Below are 16,044 nucleotides of genomic sequence, written 5' to 3' on the forward strand. Positions count from 1 at the left end.
TCTTCATGGCCTAAAACCAACACCATTGCTATATTTAGTACCGATGATGCCCTTTACATTTTAATTGTCTGATAATTCCTCATAAAAGTGCACAACTTGACTGCTATGTCACATGCAAAACTGGTCACTAAAATGCATTAATACACTTCTGCCCATATGTGCAATGTAACATTAGGTTGTCCTTCAGGAATTCCTCCCTAAATTACGTGAGTATGAAGTACTCATAGTAAGAGCATTATATGAGTAGCAGGTGTGGTAATTTGAGTCATTTGTGCTAGTGCGATGATGAATGGCGTCTGGAATAAACAATCAGACCTGGGCAGTGGATCTATTGCCGAGTAAGGAGAATTTAGTTTCATCATAAAAGAATTCTCCCTCCCTCTATTTCACTCAGACACTTTTATGCTTTTTTTATTTTCTAGCTCGTTGCAGCCGCAAGCTGCATGCTGATTTATATGACCTGGCAGGGATACAAGGGGCCCTCGAGAGATCGAGTCCTCTTCTGAACACCCCCTCCCAACACACACACATAGACACGGCTTGCCCAGCGAACACCAACCTTCATTCCCTCCAGCTCCCTTTCCGTATTTCCCCTCTCTAACAAGATATTAGCTTAGTGCTATTATTTGCCCCACTGTGAGGACCTCAGGAAACCATGCTTCTTAAAGGCCAGCACACAAACCCATTTAAAAGGTGTCAGAGGCAATCACAGACACCCACCAATTCAGGCATGGGGTATAGCTAAGCCTTTTTGTTAGATGGGTTTTTTAAAGAGATTTTTCTTGGTGTTATTGCAGAAGCCTGCTGAAGTGCAGACCTTTTAAAAATGTGTATAGGTTAATAGTTGCAGGTTGGATGTCAGTGGAGATGTCTCTCTCGTACAGTGCTGTTAAGGACGTAAACCAGAGAGGCTGACTACACATCAGATTAATCCTTATTATGTACAAAGAACATTATTTATGTGTTTAGGTAATGCTGGGACTTTTCTTTGTTTCCACCAGTTGTAACAAACAATTTATTCACAAATATATCTGTGTACTTTAGAGATCATAACAATGTATCACATATACTTAATATTTAATGAGGAAGTCATTTTAGGGAAATGTTTCATATGTGTGGATGAGGTGCTCCCCAGGGTCATAGACTAGAAAATACAGGTCACTGATGACATTTAACACTCAGTCAAACGGCACTGCACCAGTGATCAGCTGCTATAATTTCTCTATAATTTTTCTATCTGAAGTTTGTGTGTACCATCACTGTCTGCTTCATGCTGCTGGCACCCAACCAAGCGTAGCCATGCAAAGGTAGCCTGCCAGGCTTGATGAATGAGGGACAAGCTACATCCAGCTTCATTTCCCACTTGACATGTGATTGACAGCAGGAAAATGTCTGGATCAGGTAGCAGTGACAGAGAGAGCTGCTTCTCAGACTGAGCTCGATGTAGAGACAGGACACATAAAACCAAGCCTCTTCCTAACTTCTTATGAAATACAAATGAGTTATTGCATGATTTTGTTTGTGGATCCAAGATTTACTATGTATCTATGTGCATTCTTAAATTTCCAGCCAGTTCCTCCAACACACTTAAAAATCTTCATTTTGCAATGCTGTTTTAAATTCATTTGACATTTAATTGCAAAAGGTAATTTCAAAAGGTGTTTTTAAACATCAAGCACCTGACCTTGGTAGATTAATTTTCAATATGGTAGGTTACTTAAAGGGTAGTGATTTAACGAGAACAGATTCTTATTTGTGAAAAGGTATCCGGACATTTGTCATTCACAGACTTTGACAACAAGGAGAGATGCATAGATACTGATTTGCATCTCATTTCATGCTCTCTTTATAGCTTATGACAAAGTAAAGGTCAAATTCAAGGTGTGTGCGCATGTGTATGCATGAGTGTCCTGATTTGTGATTGGAATGGATTGAGGCAACGATGTGCCCTGCAGCAGATGGTTGAGTCCCCCTGCGGAGCCGTTCCTTTCCCAAATCTCCTTCTGCAGCTTCTGCTTGAGAAACATTCTGCCCATTCAGCACTAATATATATCTTTCATACATATCTCAAAATACTTCTGCAGTTTTCTTTCTAAAATGAGTAACATATGGAGCAGTTGTTCAGTAATATCTGGGTCTCTGGTATTTGCAAGGATTCTGATCTCGGTGTGTAGAAGTTTTTAGCATTGTCACGGCAGCTGATTGGCATTAACAGCTGAGGTCACCATTGCTCTTTAGCCCTTTTTAGACAGCTCAGAGTAACTGTCTAAAGCCAAACAAAGCAAACATTTACAGAGTCAGTAGGTCTTTACTGTTCTGTGAAAAGAGATAGTTTAGATTCGCAGAACATTCCTTTGACCCAGCTATTCCTATTGTGAGGCTAGGTTTTCACGAATTGTCATCTAGAATGTATTTTTCTGAACTATTAAGGTTTGGTAGCAACAGCATTTAACCATGTTCCTGATGAAGTAGATTTTTAACAAAACAAAAAACACAACCTTTGACACTTTTTTATTGTAACTTTGAACAAATGTTTTAAACTCATGGTATCTTAAGTATGTAACCTAGTGAGTTAGCATTTATGTATTCAATGTTAGAGATTTAAGCACTTATGTATGTCGCTCTGGATAAGGGCGTCAGCCAAATGCTGTAAATGTAAAATGTAAATGCATGCATTCTAGATATGTACCTCAGATCTAAGGTAAAAATCCTTAGTTGGCAGCAGCTAGTAGTATCCATACTGTACATTCTACATAGCACAGGAGCGCAATACATATTGTTACAGCTGGCCATGGATCATCGTGTAAGTCCACAGTGAACACTGAAAAACTACACTGTGTTTGCTCCTCTTGGTGGAGGTACAGGAGGCGTACCTTTGCCTGGCCCTGGTCTCTGCCCTCTGCCTCTAATTGGACTGTTCTGTCATGAGCAGGTGATGGCTTTCCCATTTGAATATCAGCCACATCCACACTATGGCAGCCATGACAGCTTCATTACTACAGTGTGTGAAAGGAACGGGAGGGGTAATGTAAGCGGTACACACACACACACACACACACACACACACACACACACACACACACACACACACACAGACACACACACACACACACAGACATACAAACACAGACGTACACAGACACACACACAGACAGACACACACACACACACACACACACACACACACACACACACACACACACATACAAACACAGACACACACACACACACACACACACACACACACACACACACACACACACACACACACACACACACACACACACACACACACACACACACACACTCTTTTTATGAGCAAGTCCACAGTCCCTGAGAGGATTAATAAGACAGCTTCAGTAGAGAGTCCTCCCATTTCCAATTTGGTGCGCTCGCCCCTGCCCTTCTAGTCCATAGTGAGCACAGGAGGGCTAGAGGTGCCTTTACCTGTCTGTCATAGAGCCAGAAGCCCTTTGTTTCTTCTCATTATGAATTTATAATGAATATCACTGTCACTATGGGAAGACACGATAATCTAATTAATGTAGCAAATGTGTCAGACATGTTACAGCTTATGGCATGTTCCATTAGATTAGTGTAGCCTCTGCTGCAGTTCTGCACACATATAGTTCTGCACGAAGCTTTTACATACAGTGTAGTAGCAAAGAGTAAAATTTAAATTACACGCTAATGAAATATATTAATAATAAGAAGAAGAATTAGAATTCAGGTGCAGTTAGACTAATTGAGGAAAGAATAATAAAATGACCATTTTTAAAAAATGAGAATTTAAAAATGAAAAATGAAAAAAAATTTTTTTTTAATTCATTCCTTCATTAAAAGAATGAGTAAACGTTACTATATTATACTGTATTATATTGGGCTGGGCGCACGAAGTTTGCACTTTCCCTTGCTTCTGAGGTTTCTTCCAGGTACTCCAGTTTCCTCCTCCATTCAAAAGACATGCTTAGTAGGCTGATTGGCATCTCTAAATTGTCTATAGGGTGTGATTGGGAATATGTGTGTGTGCATATGATTGTGTCCTGTAATAGTTTGTAACACTGTCCACGGTGTCCCCTGCCTTGCACCCCTAGGAGTGCTCTAGGATAAATTCCAGGCTCCCTATGACCCTGAGTAGGATAAGCACTATAGAAAATTGATTATATACTATAACGTGGGATGTGGTAGTCTAGTGGTTAAGGCGTTATCAGAAGGTCATGAGAAGGTCATGAGTTCAAATCCCAGGTCCACCAAGCTGCCACTGCTGGGGCCCTGAGCAAGGCCCTTAACCCTCAATTGCTCAGTTTTTTGTAAGTCAAATTGTAAGTCACTCTGGATAAGGGCATCTGCTAAATACCTGTAATGTAAATATCCATTATATATTACTAATGAAAAAACACTTAGTTGTACACTAAAGTACATTTTATGAAATACATTTATTTATTACTCTTCATTTATTCTGTTCAGGGTAATGTTATATACAGAGCTCATCAGAGGATCACTGGGTCTGAGGCAGGAATACACACTGGATGGGAGGCCAGCTCATTGCAAAGCACCACTACTCATACAGTATATTCAAATCCAAAGGTGATTTAGCATAGACATTCTACCTACTGACATATTTAGGAAGTGGAAAGAAATCAGAGAAAACAGACTGAAATTCAGGAGAGAACATGTAAAACTTTGCATACTAACCCAAGCTTAGATCAATCCTTGGACCCTGTGGTGCAGTTGGCAGTTGTTCACTGGGGTAGCTGGAGTTCTTTGGTGCCATTTGAGTTCTTCTTCACCAAGACCAGTGTTCTTTAAAATCCTTGTTTTGGGCTGCTTATTTCCAATGAAGGGAAATTGTAATGCTACAGCATACAGAGACAGATGTACTGTACAGTTTACAACTTTGTTTTCAACTTTGTTTCACTGGCTTGAGAAAGAAACATATATGGGTGTGATGATCAGGTTTTCACAAATGTTTGTCCATACAGTGTAACTGTAATCTGTTCATTTGTTCTTTCTTTTTTGTCAGTGTGGTATGCAATGAACAGTGGACTAGCCTATTAGGAAATAAATGCTCTTTCACTCCCCCCACTGAAACTCGCTCCATCAGATCTAACAGCACTGCTCGACTGGTCCCATCATCTCTCAGGGTGTTGTAGGTACAGTATACAGCATGACTCTTTTCTGTTCTGGCACCGAGGTGGTGGAATGAACTTCCCCTAGATGTCTGAATAGCTGAGTCACTTCAAACAACAGGTGAAGACCTACCTCTTCTTGAAACACCTGAACTAGCACTTTTCCCCTAATTGTTATGTGCATGTTCAAAAAATAAAATAACAAAAAAAAAAAAACTAATACCCTAACAGTTTTAGGTTAATGTTATCCTAAGTCTGTAACCTAGTGACCCAATGTTAATGTATTTATCGATAGAGACTTAAAAGCACATTTGTACGTCGCTCTGAATAAGGGGTTTCTGCCAAATGCAGTGAATGTAAATGTGAATGCTGTGAACATTGCAGTACAATGGAAATGTCACCTGCTCCATCTGGGCTGCTGAATGACCGGCTCATGAAGAAGTCAGCCCAGAGGCCGAGTGTTTCAGCATGGTAGGTGGACAGAATGATAGCTTAATGACATTAACCAACACACCTGTCAATGTGGTGGGTCACTCAAAGCAGCAAGGACTGCTCATACATCTCAGGTGTGTGTGCACATGCATCTTATGGCACTCCACTGGGAGAGCCATGGTCCCAGGCCTGTCAGCTTTACTAAAAGGCAGCTGACTGTGTAGGCAGCTTATTAAGACATTCTACATTGTTAGTGCGCAAGTGGCAGGCAGCAGACATGGTCCTTATGGGAACGCCTGAGTGTGGGGATTATGTACAGGGAGCAAGCGATTAGAGGGACATTTCAACCTGTTGACTAAACCTGAATATACTGTACAATGCTTAAACATAGAAAAACAGGAGCAGGAGAATCATTAGGATGAGAGAGGGGCAAGAGGGTCTCATCTTTTTTTTCTTGTTTTAGTAGATGGAGGAGGGAAGGAAAGACATAGTTAACATCATAACAGACACATCATACACACCAAATTCCTGCAATATTTAAAAATTTTCATGATTTGTAGTGCAATCATTTATCATGTCAAACTCACATTCCGACAATGTGTATTTTACACTGATCTACACAATACCAGAAGATTAAAGTGTCCAGAGAACTAGAGAGTTCTGTAGTGTAGCAGACTGAAGAAAACATAGTAGAAGCGCCACCTGCTGACAAAAAAAAATCTCACAGCGTTTTAAACTGTTGTCAGATTTTCCAATAGTGAAATCAGTTTTTAGATATAATTGTGTTGTCTTTCAGGATTATGATCCTGACACTTAACAGCATAACGATGATTTACACAAACACCAGAATTCATCCCTCGGGACCTCACTTTTGGATATAATATTCTTTTGGTTGGTTTGTTCAGGGACATTTAATGATCATTTGCTAGGGTACGTAAATTCATCCTATAAAACACTCAAGAACCATCTGTGGTTCAAACATTAAAATGTTTCATACAGAGGCCACACGCTGAAATGTTTTCCCACAAATTCAGTCCCAATAAGGCTTTATTATTGGGCAATAAAGATAAATATTATCTAGATACAGTACATATTCACAGCACAAAAAGGAAAAAGGAGGAGCAGCTTAGATTAATCATATAGCAATTACACTTTACATATACATGTATTATTTTGGGTTGAATTCTGGCTTGAATTCTGGATGCTGTAGGAAATACACTATGATTAATTTTTTAAGAGTTTAATCATGGGCCATGACCAAAATAAATGAGACAGAAGCCAGTCACTCTGAGTCAGTTTCTCTCTCCTCTTTTGAGTTCTCTTCGGAGCCAAAACGTTGTGTCTGGGAGCCAGAGTTCTGAATGGCCTCAGTGACTGTGTAGTGACTCTTGCCCTCGGCACAGGCCTCAATAGCCTTTACACTCAGCTGGGATTGCAAAAAGAGGTGCAGACAGCTATCAGACAGCAACTCTGGGTTGTGCAGAATCCTACAGAACAAGCACATGAATGAGAGTTACACTGCTTAAACATTTGAGCCTCAAATGACCTACATTCAAACTTTAATGCAAATGATAAATCAAAAGCACATTTGGTTTTAAGATAGGTGGTCACAGAGATACTCATACAAGACACCTACTCTTTCAGGAAATGCCTTAGTCCTTCCATGCGAGTAGCGATCTGTTTGGCATTGTTGAGGCTGAAGAAGGGGTTCTTTGGGGGAAGCTCAGGTAGATTCACTCTAAAGATCACACCACAGTCCAACAAACCAGTTAATGTAGCAGCTATAGTAATATTTGCAATAATATATATGTAGTATATTTTTAATCACAGTATTTCATTTCTTGTATGCAAGAATTGTCAGATATTTTACAGATATATTAGATTATTGTGTATATATGGCCAAACATATGTGAACACCTTCTGACCAAACCAATATGTTTTTCTGGAACATAACATTCCAAATCGTGTAGTTAATATGAAGTTCTATGACAGCTGCTCTTTCTACTGAGCTTTCTACTAGATTTTGGGTCAGGGCTTTGTGTTGGCCTCTTGAGTTCTTTCACAAGAAACATGTCAAGCCATGACTTTGTGGGCCTTCATTTGTGCACTTTGTCATTGTTGTGCTTGAACAGGTTTTTGTTTCTTATTTCTAGTGAAAGAATTGTAATTCCACAAACTTTGTGGCAAGAGTTTGGGGATGAACCAAATATAGATTTGATGGTCAGGCATCCATGTATTTTGGCCATGTAGTATATGTCAGTAATATCACTTAAATAGAAAATATACTGAAATAGTAAAGTAGAGAGATCATAAAATCAAAAGTCAATCTTTAACTTAAGTGCCATCTTAAAAATGTAACTTAAAAATATAAAACATGCTTTTTTTTTTAATTAGTAAAGACCTAAAGGGTACATACACAAGCAAGGCATTCTCTTGAAGCTTCTGCCTCAACCATACAAACTCACTGTACCTCCGTCGCACACAAGAGTTCTTCTTATTGAAGGCCAAGCTGTTTGTCTATAAGCACCATGAGAGGCATAGATTTACTGACACCATACACATAATAAACAGGAGCATGATTCAGGATCTTATATAGTTTGTGAGTTAATTAGAACACTTACATGTATGCAGATTTCATAATCCAGATATGCATGCCAGAAGTCCTCCTTTTGAATGCGAGGATCCCGGACCCACACACTGATTAACTCCTGCATAGGACTATAGAGACGGAACAGCAAAATACAGTGTCTATTGCTCAGAGTGCAACAAAATGTCTGAGAGACCGAAAGGGGAAGTTTTTGAACCATGTAGCAATTGAGGAATTACTCATGCTGCTAAGCATTTTTCCATTATTTAGATAAAAGAAACATACTTCTTACTTTTGATCTGTGATGGTCAAAAGGTGCTCAGTAATGACTACAAATGTTAAGATTAAGTGCAGGTCAAAAAGAAAAACAATAAATACAACTTAAACATGTAATTTTACAAAGAACCCTATTGAAAAGTCAATACATTTAAATGTTAAAATAAGTAATTTATTCCCTATTCGTGGTAATCTAGTCTTAAATACACATAACAGAGACGAATGGCAACAGTAGTGTATAGTAAAAGGAATGACACTTTCTCAAGTTAATCTGAAATTTATTGTTCTGGCTGCTCATTAAAATCCACAAATAAACCATAAAGAGACCACGAAAGTGAAACTGACATACTACATTTCGTAACGCAATGCACTGTGCTGGCAGAGATGTAATAAAATATCACACTGTGCTAACAGTGCTTTTAAAGAAAACATGGTCTTATAATGCTACATTTGTATTTATTTGTGCAAATAAACAAAACTACAAATTTCACAGATCACTGGTCTTAATCACAGTAGAAGAAGTGCTAAAACAGCTACACAGAGATCAACAGTAACAGTGATTACTCCTAATATCCAAGTTCTCATTAGTATATGATCTGACCCCTTGGGTCTTTTTAAGTCAAGTCAAATTTAAAAGACAGTAAAACAATAGGGTAACGCTTTTTAAACAAATCTACAGTTTAAATACAGCACCGATTACCAACCATTTAGCCTATAATCTAGTTAATATTATAAACCTTTCATCCTACAGTGCAGTTCAGTGTGCTATGACATGGTTCACAGTGTATGGGGATTTACACACTTTCACAACAAGACTTTTCACAGACACGAAACCCCATTGGATGTGTTTGAGGGGAAATGACAAAAGCTGCCATGATGCATTGTTTAGTTCATTGTCACTGTTCCTCTTCCTCATGCCAGCTCAGCTTATCCTCATAAAAGCTGATAACCATCTTGGGCCATCTTACGCTGGCCTCCCTGGCTGACAGCAGCGCCACATCGTCTGTGTCTTTCCTGCAATGGGATTTAAGAACAGTCATTAACTGCTAAATAGCGAAATGTAAATGAACATAAAACCTCACATACTAAACTTTGAGTAATAACCAAAAGATGTACAAGAGGAACCGTGCCATTTGATTAGGAACATGAGCTGTCCGTGTCGGTCAGTGGAGCCAATGATGCGTTCTGGTTCCTGCATTAGGGGTTGGTTGTCTGTGGTCTCTGTTTCGCAATCCGCAGATTCCCCAGTCTCACACACTGTCTGCTCTTTCTCAGACTGATGCTGATGCTGCTGGCATTTAATGGTAAACATAGAACAACTATTAAACACATGATAAGGTCTGTTAACTGCATGCTGTAATAATGACAGTAGTAATGACTACAGTAATTATTAAAAAGTTGCTAAAAAGTAGCCCTATATCATTCCCGAAGATAAAGGTTGGATATTTCTGGCTAATTTTGAGGAGACCTAATTTTTTATTTAGATCATTTGATAAGTTATATGATATAACAAAATGCCTAGAAACGTACGTTGTCTGCATCCAGCTCTGTCTGTTCTTCTTTGGGTTGAATAACAGAATCCAGAGTGAGATTTTCCTTGCTTTCTGTCTCACCTGAGACAGCCAGGTTTCTGTGAAACTCTTCAATCAGCTCGGGGCAGTCCAGATTGTCCTCTGGCTCCCAAGTGTTTTCAGCACTGGGGATGAAAATTGGTTTAATTAGGTTCACATTTGCATTATATATTGACTCATGAGGTTACAAGAAGTTACAGCACTTTGCCTGAGCTGATGTTAACATTTTATTCTGCTCAGCATGAAATAATAGAAATATAATGGATGGTTTGCAGAAAGTAACTATAGGATTATCTGCTAATATTATATTATATGATCCAATCAATTAAACTTTTCAAGATGTGTCAAAACTCCTTCATTGACCCAATGTACTGTAAGAGAACCTACAAAAACTGTACATACATACACAGCTACCCTGTCAGCAATTTCCAGACACTTACTCAGTGAATCCTTTCCACTTCAGATAGTATTCCACTTTTCCATCATTGACTCTTCGACGAATAATTTTTTCCACAGCAAACTCCTGCACAACTGTTGTCTCTTCTGCCTTCCTGTTTTTCACATTCTGCTTTTTCCTCATGTTTTTTTCTGAGACAAATGAAGACATATGTGGGCATGGTTAAGTTCTACATTTTATTTGTCATGTATGCAGTTGCTTATACACTGTATACAACTTGCAGTGAAAAAAAAACCCAGTGTACTTCTTCTTAGACTGTGCATACAAAACCATTAGAAATAAAATAATAATAATAATAATAATAATAATAATAATAATAATAATAATATGACAAATATAGATTGTAATGTACAATTTTGTTATAGGTGGTAACAGTACATAATGTGTTAGACAATCTGGTGCAACCATTTCTCAAGTCTGTCCTGCTGGTGTATGAGCCAAAAAAAATAGGTACGGTGTGTGCTTAAAATAGGAATTGAGCCATAGTGGTCATGCATGGGGCAATTCTTGGATTTGTATGTTAGCTAGGGTTGCAAAATTCCAGGAATTTTCAAGGCTGGAAACTTTCCATGGGAATCAACGGAAATATATGGGAATAAACTGGGAATTAAAAAAAAATGCAGAGTTGGCTATAACAAGGAACTTAAATGTAGTTAAAAAAATATTAACATAATTTTGTTAAAAATTAAAAATCTTAACAAGAAGATTTAATGCAATTAAAGTTAAATTAATTTGTACCCTGCATCACTCGGTCACTGGAGGGCCATTGAAGCCAAACCCCATGCATGTACTTACATTCTTCCGTAACATGCACAGTAACACTTTATTTTAGGGTCATTTAACTAGTTGCTTATTATCATGAATATTAATAGAATATTGGATAATTATTAGTACTTATTAAGCACATATAAATGCCTTATTCTGCATGACCTTATTCTACATTCTTAATTGTACCCAATACCTAAACTACCTTACTAAATCTTAATAAGCAGTAAATTAGGAGTGTTACCACATGCACAGATAATTTGATGACTCTCCCCCACACACTCACTCCCCCGAAATAAAAAAAATCCTCTATAAAATAATGTTTATTACAATTATTAATTTTATGATGTTTATTACAAGCATCATAATGTTTATTATGCTTTTGTGTTACTCAATGAAAGAATCAATTAAAGTTCTACTTACAATTAAATCAGTCAAGACATCATTTTTACAATTTGGATTACCTTACATGTATGTCTGCTTATGACCAAATAAAATCTTTATTTATGTTTGTATGTGATATAGTTTATATAAAATTCCCAGAAATTCCTGTAAATTCTCATAAATGCCCGTAAATTTCTATAAATTCCTGTAAAGTTTCCAATTTTGAATATTTCCAAAATTCCCCAGATTAAGTTCCTGTGGAAAGTTTCCGGAAATTTTCTGCCCCTTTGCAACCCTAATGTTAGCCCTTGCCCACACCACCCAAAACTTGCCAGTATGGGCTAGAACCAGTATAGACATGTTAGTTAGATATACCAAAACATCACAGCAGAGAAACCTCAGTTTTAACCCTCTAGGTATACAGTCACAGAAAACTTTTTTAAGCTTGTATAAGACTATACTAACATTTGGTATGGTTTGCTTTCAAAACAAAAATCTTTAGGGCTTTGTTGAAAACATTCCTTTTAGATTGTGATCCATGTTTATGTGATACCCGTCTATCACATCCCAGAGCTGTTCTACTGGATTCAGATCCGGACTGGGAAGTCCAGTGAAGAACAATGAACTCCTTGGAATGTTTATGGAACCAATTTGCCTCAAACCAGTCCACCTGTCACTGACAATTATGACATGGCCAAAGCAAGATCACAGTATTTTGCCCATTCTGATAGTTCATGTGAACATTACCAGACGCTGATGGCCTGTATCTGTATGATGCTGATATTATGTTTTGCACTACTGTCTAATCATTGGTTGTTGAGATATTTGCAGGAATGAGCAAATGTTCCTAATAAGGTGATCAGTAAGTGATTGGTTCCTTTGACTGCTAGTATAGTGCAATTTGATCCTAAATTATCAAGCAAAACTAAGAGCCACAAGCGCTTCATAATTATATGGTTAATGTAAAAAAAAAAAATTATAATAATTTTATATATATATATATATATATATATATATATATATATATATATATATATATATATATATAAATAAAACAAATATGATATACTTAAAGCTATAATTAATTTTTTTTAGATTTTTTAAACGTTTTTATAATTACTATAATATACTATAGTATACTATAATATAGTTTTTTCTATATCACTCTTAATTTATTCATTGGTTGTGGTCTTTTTTACAGCTTAGTTAGCTGTTCATGCTTCATAATCTGCTTTTAATTCTATATAAACAGACAAAATGAAGTCCATATGGAAGTTAAGGCATTAGCTGTAAATTCACAGGTTGCCAGGTTACTTCCTTTGACTGCGGTGTAAAGCTAGGCTAAAGGTTGGTCACAAAACACGCCAACAATAAATTACAGTGATACGTTAATTTCCGTCCTCACCGCCAGCCTTCTTAAATATAAGAATGGAGAGATTTATGGAAACACCACAGACGAGAACACCGCCCAAATCGACAACAAACCGCGGATGATCTGCGCATGCGTTTCCAGAAGGCGGCGACATAGCAGCAGTAGAAATGGACTTCCGGCTTTCTTCGGTGATCCTGAGCACTCGGCTCAGCTCATCAGTAAGAACCGACTCTTTAAATTCTCAAAATCTCTGCTAAAAGAAAGTTGTTGGTTTACACCTTCAGACCATTTCAATTATTCATTGAAATCCTTGTATAGCTTGTGTTTATCAAACTATAATTACTATATTCTACTTTACACTGGGTTTAAATTAAATAAACATGAACACAAATAATAAAATGGGCTAAATGTTTGCAATGACAAATACATTAAACAATATTGAAAAAAATATTATTGAGCCTAAGCTCTACACTAAAGCACAAGATTTGGTGATTATTATTATTATTATTATTATTATTATTGTTTATTATTGTCACTATTAGTAGTAGCAGTATAGTTATGTTTATCATTATGATAACGGTTGTTATTACAAGTATTATTCCATGCATGTACTAATGCAGAGGGCATAGTGGTTTTGTGTGTGTGTGTGTGTGTGTGTGTGTGTGTGTGTGTGTGTGTGTGTGTGTGTGTGTTTTCGTTTGGCACTCAAATCAGGGTTTCCCCTGTCTTGTGATGTGAGACCTCTTGTCTAGGCCACTGGGTTCAAATGTAAGTGAACTAACCTGTACTGTATGTTGTATTACAAAAACAAGTATAGAACTAAAGATATATTCTGGAAACATTTTGGGGAACCAAAAAAACTTTTTTATGGAGTTAAAAAAAGCATAATGTGCATGTAACACATTCTCAAAATACTGCACTTACATACATTATTATAACAAGTAACAAATTCAGTCTCATTTAAATTACAGCTTCCCTTTCACATGCTACTAATTTTCACTTAGATGCTTTGTGTTTAACGTTAGACTTCAGGCTATAAGCTTAATGTTGTTAGAGAATCGTGAATATAGTAAAAGCTACTGATAAATTTTCGGTTGTTATACGATATCTACTGTATTTGTCTCGTGTAAAAAAAAAAAAAAAAATCAGAATTGCGAGTCGACTCCTAACGTTCCACTAAAAGAACCGATTCGTAGGTTCGACTTGTTCGTGAACAGCACATGACTAAGTGATGGCACTAAACAGAACAATAAAATAAAATGGTTGTACGCGCAGTATAGCATTCTAGCCATGTGTTACGAATAAAACCTGTTAAAAAAGTATTAGTGCTTAATAGGTTGTGTTTAGCCTGATCATTATTAAGGTGCATTATGGCTATCTCTTATATTGATGACCTTGTCTTATTTGTGAATAAAATATGGCTTTATTTCAGTGAGAACATATCTGTAGCATTGATTTGAGTGTTTAATTTAGGGTTATATTGTGTGTCCTTCCTACCTGATAATGTAATCGCAGGCTGCTCTCAGTGTTCCTGGGGTCGTCCTCTTCCCACACCTGGGCTTTTAATAATCACATTTACTGATCATATACATGGGTTTTTTTTTGTTTGTTTGTTTTGGCGAGGCTGACCATCAAAGCCTTTAGCAGCTTTGTTGTGTTTACATAAGTTTTCAGGAAAGAGTTAAATTAAAAATGGCCGATAAGGAAAGGAGGCGGAAGTGAAGGAAAAGAAGGAGGGAGCCTTAAAGCGGTGGCTGTACAAAAGCCACACAACAGTGAGTTTATAACGTTACAGATTAGTTTTAACATCAGTGTTTTTCTCCCATAAGTATGATATAGTTCATACATTCTTAGAAAATAGTAGCCTAAAATCATTTTAACTACGTAATAAATTCCGCGGTGCAGATTTAATATAAGAGCTAAATTTCAGGCTTATTATTTAAATGTTTACAATAATACTCTATAAATAGGCTATCCATATTTATACGAGCTTATTTATTATTAGGTTCATAGAGCTTCTTATTCCACAGACAAAACGCATTATTCTTTAACGCACACACACACACACACACACACACACACACACACACACACACACACACACACACACACACACACACACACATACACTTTTTTATATATAAAAATAACAGTCTGTGCATAAATGTACAGTAAATCTTTTTTTTTCTTTTTTAAATTAGGATGATCATTTTAATGTTCAAATAACCCATAGTCTCTTGGTTAAGGTGTTGGATCAGCAACCAGAAGGTTGTGAGTTAGAATCCCACAGCCACCAGTCTGCCACTGCTGGGCCCCTGATCAAGGCCCTTAACCGTCAATTGTTAAGTTGTATAAAAACATGAGCTAAAGATGTAAGTCTCTCTGGATAAGAGCGTCTTAAAGCACCTAACATTAAGTTGTACAAAGTATAAACCACTGTTTCCCACCACGTGTATGATAGAGATCTCTGCTCTATTTATACAATCTCATATAACTTGTCACTTGTTGCAGCTCCCGGTGACCACTAGGGGGAGCTCTTTATTGGCAAAAAATCGTGGCTCAGTTCTTACCCTTTATCATTTTTCTCTTCTTACATTGTTCTTATGGAAAAATTGCAATAATTTTAATATATATATATATATATATATATATATATATATATATATATATATATATATATATATATATATAATGTTAGATTTGTACAAGTGTTTTAAACACCATATTATCTTACTCCCATTGCACATCGACAACCTTTTTGTTTTATAACTATTTCTATAAACATGAAGGTGCCATTATAACACACATGTACAAATCCATTTATTTAGGTTATGTTGCACAAAGTGCAACTTAATTATATAGTGAAATTTGTGCACATTTTGTGAACTTTATTTTCAAATATTTGGATATCTAAAGAACAAATGAGCGGCTCTTCCTCGGAGGAACCGCTAGTGGGCAATAGATTTTAGGTATATTTGTGACTCCTCCCCTTTAGAACATAACTGACATTCTGATGCTATCCAATCAGAGTGGACTCTGGATCTGATTGGTTTACTCGGTCAACCAATTGC

The 16,044-nt window shown here is 37.0% G+C and overlaps 2 protein-coding genes across 7 annotated transcripts; both read right to left on the reverse strand.

Moving 5' to 3' along the window:
• Window positions 1-6,576: 6,576 nt before the first annotated feature.
• snx10b (sorting nexin 10b) lies at window positions 6,577-8,344 on the reverse strand. Of its 2 annotated transcripts, none has more exons than XM_047811540.1 (4): window positions 8,183-8,344; window positions 8,032-8,078; window positions 7,198-7,299; window positions 6,577-7,048 (listed from the first exon to the last, which is right to left on the reverse strand). In XM_047811540.1, exons 1-4 carry the CDS (start codon window positions 8,273-8,275, stop codon window positions 6,844-6,846), a joined length of 447 nt encoding a protein of 148 aa, XP_047667496.1. In that variant the 5' UTR covers window positions 8,276-8,344; the 3' UTR covers window positions 6,577-6,843. The 2 variants fall into 2 exon arrangements, with proteins under 2 accessions (XP_047667496.1, XP_027005564.1); XM_027149763.2 differs by having other exon boundaries at window positions 7,978-8,078.
• Window positions 8,345-8,685: 341 nt separating this feature from the next.
• cbx3b (chromobox homolog 3b) lies at window positions 8,686-14,690 on the reverse strand. Of its 5 annotated transcripts, none has more exons than XM_027149762.2 (5): window positions 14,471-14,690; window positions 10,436-10,583; window positions 9,955-10,120; window positions 9,555-9,712; window positions 8,686-9,438 (listed from the first exon to the last, which is right to left on the reverse strand). In XM_027149762.2, exons 2-5 carry the CDS (start codon window positions 10,573-10,575, stop codon window positions 9,321-9,323), a joined length of 582 nt encoding a protein of 193 aa, XP_027005563.1. In that variant the 5' UTR covers window positions 10,576-10,583; window positions 14,471-14,690; the 3' UTR covers window positions 8,686-9,320. The 5 variants fall into 5 exon arrangements, with proteins under 5 accessions (XP_027005563.1, XP_027005562.1, XP_047667489.1 ...); XM_027149761.2 differs by having other exon boundaries at window positions 9,555-9,715; XM_047811533.1 differs by lacking the exon at window positions 14,471-14,690 and adding an exon at window positions 13,007-13,136 and having other exon boundaries at window positions 9,555-9,706.
• Window positions 14,691-16,044: the final 1,354 nt, after the last annotated feature.

This window comes from Tachysurus fulvidraco, chromosome 3 (assembly GCF_022655615.1).
Source record: "Tachysurus fulvidraco isolate hzauxx_2018 chromosome 3, HZAU_PFXX_2.0, whole genome shotgun sequence".
Classification (NCBI taxonomy): Eukaryota; Metazoa; Chordata; class Actinopteri; order Siluriformes; family Bagridae; genus Tachysurus; species Tachysurus fulvidraco.